This window comes from Acomys russatus, chromosome 13, assembly GCF_903995435.1.
Source record: "Acomys russatus chromosome 13, mAcoRus1.1, whole genome shotgun sequence".
In the NCBI taxonomy this organism is placed as follows: domain Eukaryota; kingdom Metazoa; phylum Chordata; class Mammalia; order Rodentia; family Muridae; genus Acomys; species Acomys russatus.
This window is the reverse complement of record NC_067149.1, coordinates 205,910-212,358: the sequence shown is the minus strand read 5'-3', so window position 1 is coordinate 212,358 and position 6,449 is coordinate 205,910. Positions and strand designations below refer to the sequence as shown.

The 6,449-nt window shown below is 46.5% G+C and overlaps 1 protein-coding gene across 2 annotated transcripts; it reads left to right on the top strand.

Annotated features, from left to right (window-relative positions):
* Positions 1 to 1,375: 1,375 nt before the first annotated feature.
* Tex37 (testis expressed 37) lies at positions 1,376 to 5,369 on the top strand. Of its 2 annotated transcripts, none has more exons than XM_051154560.1 (3): positions 1,376 to 1,402; positions 3,730 to 3,822; positions 4,953 to 5,369. In XM_051154560.1, exons 1-3 carry the CDS (start codon positions 1,376 to 1,378, stop codon positions 5,367 to 5,369), a joined length of 537 nt encoding a protein of 178 aa, XP_051010517.1. The 2 variants fall into 2 exon arrangements, with proteins under 2 accessions (XP_051010517.1, XP_051010516.1); XM_051154559.1 differs by having other exon boundaries at positions 4,950 to 5,369.
* Positions 5,370 to 6,449: the final 1,080 nt, after the last annotated feature.

Here is a 6,449-nt window from a genome sequence, read left to right as displayed (position 1 = left end):
TTTAATTCCTTTCGATATATGACTGTAAGTGACACCTCCAGATCACGTGGTTCCTTCTCCATGTGGCCTTAGACATTTATACTTGTATGTGCATGTGGAGGTCAGAGGACAGCTTTCAGGATGCGGTTCTCTCCTCCCATCATGTAAATCCCAGGTTCAAACACAAGTAGTACCACTGGTGGCAAGACTCTTTCCCTGCTGGGCTGTTTTTTGAGCCCCTGTGCTTAACTTTTGAGAAACTTCTAACCTATTTTGATTAGATGCATGAATTTTACTCTCTGAATCTTCAACAACACTCACTACTTTCGGTTTTGTGGTTTTGTTTTTAAATAGTCTTACTAACACAAGTACATGAGAGTAAGACTTTTGACAAATAGGATGAGGCAGGTTCTAAGGCAAGAGATTTGGGGGCATTTAGCTTAAGTGTGTCTGATGTTGTCAACCAGTTGCCTCTCCTGGCAATAGCCTGGCCTGTAGAGTATTGAAAAAGCATCTTCCCTCCAGTACTATTCAATCATCCAGGCTTATTTTGGCCCAGTTGGTCCAGATGTGCTGAGACTTCAGGAGCAGAAAGCCAGAGACAGGGGAACTGACATTCAGGAGGGCTGACTAGCTGCTCACATCACAATGTCTGGGGCCAATGACAAAAACAATCTCAATTGTGAAGGCCAGGGCTGGTCTCAGGGGCGGTGTGTCAGGGAGACAGTGCCAACAGGACTGGCCATACAGCAGGGACACCTGGGGTTGAAAGGGCAGGAGCATTGAGTCTTGCCAAAAGGTAAGGTAAGGACAAGGTTGGACCTTCATGTTCATCCTTTATCTGAGAATGCCACCTGACTTCCTTTACCCGGACATCCTGCTTCTGAACTGCTAGAGCCCTGGGCCTGGGTCTCTCACTTCCTCAGAGTGATGTGAGCCCTGGTCCCCATTGGCTGGGGGGTGAGGGTGGGGCATGGATCCCACCCTGTTCTCATCTCTGCAACTCTGCTGCAGGGATACGTTAGAAGCTCCAAATGGCCATGCTAGGGGATTTACACAGCACAGGGATCGGCAGGTGTTGTAAACTCATGGCTTCTGTTTCTTAGTTGTTAAACTTTCCTTTGATATTTGATGCACTGTTTGGAGAGGTGGAGATGATATTTTGAGAGAATTCTAATTTCTCTGGTCCCTTTGTCACAGAGCTCCATACACCCATGCTTAGTATCTCCCTTTCTTCAGGGAACATGGAAGGTAGAATCTTAGGGAAGGTGGAAGAGGATGGACCAAGGGGAGCAGAGCAATTCTGCTTTCTTTGTATAACTGTGGAAACAGTAGGGTATTGCCCCTGCTTGAGGAAGAGCAGGGCTAACTGACATGTCTCTCTAGGTCCTTGGCCATGGCGCGTGTGGTGAACCCCAAAAAGGTGAGTGATGTAGGTTTCCATCCTCTATAACCATCTCAGTGTTAGGTACACAGCACCAGGGAAAGTCTGCACTGTTCTGGAGATTTATTTATTTATTTACTTATTTTTTAAAGATTTATTTACTTATTATTTATACAGTATTCTTGCCTGCAAGTATGCCTGCAGGCCAGAAGAGGGCACTAGATGGTTATGAGCCACCATATGGTAGCTGGGAATTGAACTCAGGACCTTTGAACTATTCTGGAGATTTATTTATTTATCCTGAATTTATTAGGCACCAGCACTGGACTTCTGAGAAAGAGACAGCTAAAGCAATAGTATACCACATTAATTTTGTTGTTATGGTGGTTGCTTTTGTTTTTGAGTGTTTGTTTATTTATTTGCTTATTTATTTTTGAGACAGGGCTTTTCAGTATAACCCTTACTCATTTATTTTTAAGACAGAGTCTCATTATGTATCCCTGGCTGGCCTGGAACTTGTTATGTCTTGCTATGTAGACCACACTGGTTTCAAACTCTCAGAGATCGGCCTGCCTCTGTCTCCTCAATACTGGGATTAAAGATTTAAAACACTTCACCTGGCTAAATATTTTGTCTACTTAAAAAATTTTGCTTACTTATTTTATTTTATTTATTATTTATTTATTTGTGTGCGTGCGTACGTGTGTGTGTGTGTGTACCTGGTGCTCACAAAAAACCAGAAGAGGGCATATACCCTAAAACTGGAGTTATGGATGGCTGTGAGTCTCTATATGGGTGCTGGGAACTGAACCCAGATCCTTCACAAGACCAGCACGTGCTCCTAACTGCTGAACCATCTCTCTCTCTCTCCTCCCCTCCCTCCCTTTCTTTCCTTCCTTTTCTCCTCTTCTTCCTTTTTTTTTTTTTTTTTTTTTTTTTTTTTGGTTTTGGTTTTTCTTTTTGAGACAGGATCTCTCTGTGTAGCCTTGACTGTCCTGGACTCACTTTGTAGACCAGGCTGGCCTCGAACTCACAGAGATCCACCTGCCTCTGCTTCTCCGAGTGCTGGGGTTACAGGTGTTTTTTGTGGTCTCTGTGCCTTGTGCTCCTGTATTCCTGTACTTCCTGCTTCCACTTCCTAAATGCTGTATTATGGGTGTGAACCACTACACTCAGAAACTTCACAGTTATTTTTCAAAGATTTATTTTTTTTAAAGATTTATTTATTATTATGTATATAGTGCTCTGCTTGCATGTACTCCTGCAAGCCAGAAGAGGGTGCCATATCACATTACAGATGGTCATGAGCCACCATGTGGTTGCTGGGAATTGAACTCAGGACCTTTGGAAGAGCAGGCGGCGCTCTTAACCACTGAGTCATTGCTCCAGCCCTCAAAGATTTAATATCTCTCTCTTTCTCTCTCTCTCTCTCTCTCTCTCTCTCTCTCTCTCTCTCTCTCTCTCTCTCTCTCTCTCTCTCTCTCTCTCTCTCTCTCTCTCTGTGTGTGTGTGTGTGTGTGTGTGTGTGTGTATGCAGGTGCCCTCAAAGGTCAGACACATCAGAACTCCCTAGAACTACAGCTGCCTCATGTGGGTCCTGGTAATCAGTCTGGTCTCCTGAAAGAACATTTGCAAAGTGTCTTACTGAAGCAGAGGGGAAAAGAGGAAGGGAGGAAGGTTTTCATTGTTTATTTATTTATTTTCTTTTTGGTTTTTCAAGACAGGGCCTTGGCTGTCCTAGACTCACTTTGTAGACCAGGCTGGCCTCGAACTCACAGAGATCCACCTGCCTCCACCTTCAGAGTGCTGGGATTAAAGGTGTGTGCCACCACCACCGGGTGCTTTTCATTCTTGAAAGCTGGGGCATAAAGAGGTGGGAGACTGATTGGGGGAAATGACATTTGACTTGTGTGTTAGAAGATGTGTAGGACTTCGCCGGTTGGCAAGGAGAACAGTTCTTGTTTTCCTCAGGCAGTAAGAACTTGTACGAGGCTGCTGTGGTGGTGCAGAGAGAAAAGAGACACAGAAGAAGGGAGAGCGGTGTTAAGGGGCAGATACCAGATCACGCACAGCTCCTGATGCCAGGGCCCGAAGCTGGCTCTTACTTTATGGTCAATAAAAAGTCCTGAAACAGAGCCGGGAGTGGTGGTACATGCCTTTATTCTGAGCACTTGGGGAGGCAGAGGCAGGCGGAATTCGAGGCCAGCCTGGTCTACAAAGAGAATTCCGGGACAGCCAGGGCTATTACATAGAGAAACCCTGTTTCAAAAACAAAACAACAACAACAACAACAAAGTCCTGAAATGGCTCTAAGTGGAAGAATGACAGAGCCAAGCTCTTGTTCTGTTTTCTCACTTGTCCTCTAGAACTATGTGGACCTAGACATATACAAAAGCTCATACATGGTCGACTACCAGCCCTTTGGGAAGCACAAATACTCCAGAGTCACACCACAAGAGGTAGGAACACTTGTCAGCCTGCGATTCACTCCGTGGTTCCCTGGTGTGATCTTTACTTTAGATTATTTGATTTTATGTGTATTTTGCCTGCATGTATGTCTGTGTACTACATGCATGCAGTGCACACAGGAGTCAGAAGAGGGTGTTGGGTCCTCTGGAACCAGAATTATGCATGGTTGTGAGCTACCGTGTGGCTGCTGGTGACTGAACCTCAGTCCTCTGCAAGTATAGCAAATGACCTTAACCACTGAACCATCTCTCCAGTCTCATGATTTTATTTATTATTTATTTATTTATTTATTTTGGATTTTCAAGGCAGGATTTTTCTCACTGTGTAGCCCTGACTATGCTGGACTTGGCTCTGTAAACCAAGCTGGCCTAGAACTTGAGTTCCACCAGCTTCTGCTACTCAAGTGCTGGGATTAAAAACATGTACCACCATAGCCTGGCTCTTTCTTTTAAAAAATTCTGTAGTATGTATGTATGTATGTATGTATGTATGTATGTATGTATGTATGTAACATGTGTGCCATGATGCCCTCCCCACACTGCACAACTGCATACAACTTCACATGCCTCCCCCTAAATAAAGCATTATAAAATAATCTACTTTTAAAACAGATTTTTAAAAATGTATATGGGTCATTTGCCTGCATATATATCTATGTACTACATGTGTGCCTGGTACCCATGAGGGCCATAGGTGGGTGTCAGAATCTCTGGGACTGGAGTTACAGATGGTTGTGAGCCACCACAGGGGTGCTGGGAACAGAACCTGGGTCCTCTATGAGAGCAGCCAGTGTTCTCAGTCTTTGTCCCATCTCTCCAGCCCTGAACGTAACATTTAAAAAAGTGGTATGCGTGCGTGTATGCATGCGTGTGTGCGTGCGTGTGTGTGTGCATGTGTTTTAGAGACAGGGTTTCTCTGTATAGTCTTGGCTGCCCTGGACTCGCTCTGTAGACCATGCTGGCCTCGAACTCACAGAGATCCGCCTGCCTCTGCCTCCCGAGTGCTGGGATTACAGGTTTACACAACGGGGCCCTGCTGCCCATGTGCATTTTGTTTGGAATGCTTTGAGGTACACTGCCTTGGCAACCTTTCTCAGTCCTTCCTTTTGTTTCTACAGCAGGCCAAGCTGGACAGTCAGCTCCGGAACAAAGAGTTTTACCGGCCCACGCCTAACCCCAACCCTAAGCTGGAGGACGGGTATCCTGCTTTCAAAAGACCCTACATGACCGCAAAAGACTTGGGAGTGCGAGGGTTTTTCCCACCACAAGTCAGCACTCCCGTGAAGGAGCAGTCCAGGTTTACCACCAGCTGCCCCTATGCTTACCCAGCGTCCTTGGCTCTGTACCTGTCCCAGTATGACCCCTACTGGCTTCACCAGAGGCCGGACTTCCCCTGCCTCATGGAGCTGGAGCGGCAGCCAGCTCCAGAAGTGGGCAAAGGCTACCTTCTCCTCCCTGGCTGTCCCTGTGTTTCTCACCAGAGAGTCAAGGTCCCCATCTTGAATCGGTGGGGCCCCTTGATGCCATTTTACCAGTAGACGTGTGAGTACCTGCGGTTTCAACGTATGAGGAAATTCCATGCCAACGCTCACAGAGGTGGCACCAAAAATAAAACCGGGAAGATGCTCCTTATGCCAAGGGGGTTTGGTTTCATTATAATCCCCGGCCTCATCTCAGTGCAGGAGGAGGGATGGGATGGAAAAAGGAGAGGAAATCAGTGTGTGCTGAACTGAAATTGGTATCATTTTTTTTAATACCTTTTTTGGGGGTGTGTGTATAGAATGTGTGTGTGTGAGTGGTGGCAAGTGTTCCTAAGCTGTGGTATACATGTGGAGGTCAGAGGACAGTCTCAGCCCTCACCTTCTATTTTAAGATACGGTCCCTTCTGTTGCTACTGCTCCCCTCAGGCCAGCTGATCACAAGCTTCTGGTGGAGGGGAGGGGCTCCCGCCTCTGCTTCCCATCCGGCCATAAGAGCACTGGGATTGTGTAAGTCCCAGTGGGCCCTGATCCTATGGCCTTGATGGTCTCCTTGTGGTGCTCCTGAACCTTCTGGGTCCTTCCATTCCCCCATTCTTCCATACCACTCTCACCCAGAGTCCAGCAGTAAGTCTCAGCATCTGTCCCGATCCCTTGCTGGGTGGAGTCTCTCAGAGGACATCTATGTTGGGCTAATATCCAGTTATAAGTGAGTATATACCATGTGTGTTTTTCTGTGTCTGGGTTCCCTCATTGTTGCACCAACCAAGGACAATGCATGAAGTAAACCTAGATACCCTGCCAATTGACAGCTCATTCTCCACTGTTGTGGGGGGAGCTGGGACTACCTCTGACATGAACTCTGGTGCCCCGGATTTGATCACTTCCCCTTGGTTGGGAGGCCCAGTGGCACACAGAGGAAGGGGAAGCAGGCTATCCAGATGAGACCTGATAGGCTGTGGCCATATGGTGGGGGAGGAGGTCCCCTTCTGCTAGAGGTCTAGGGGAGGGGAATAGGGTAGAAGAGGGAGGGAGGGTGGGAATGGGAAGATACAAGCAAGGGGATAACAATCGAGATGCGATCTGAATAAATTACAATAAATTAAAACAACAAACAAACAAACAAAAAGGTATGCTACA

Coding starts and splice junctions, on each gene's coding strand:
- Tex37 (XM_051154559.1), top strand. CDS start 1,376: ATGGCGCGTGTGGTGAACCCCAAAAAG. Junction 1,403..3,729: donor GTGTGGTGAACCCCAAAAAG/GTGAGTGATGTA, acceptor CTTGTCCTCTAG/AACTATGTGGACCTAGACAT. Junction 3,823..4,949: donor CCAGAGTCACACCACAAGAG/GTAGGAACACTT, acceptor TTGTTTCTACAG/CAGGCCAAGCTGGACAGTCA.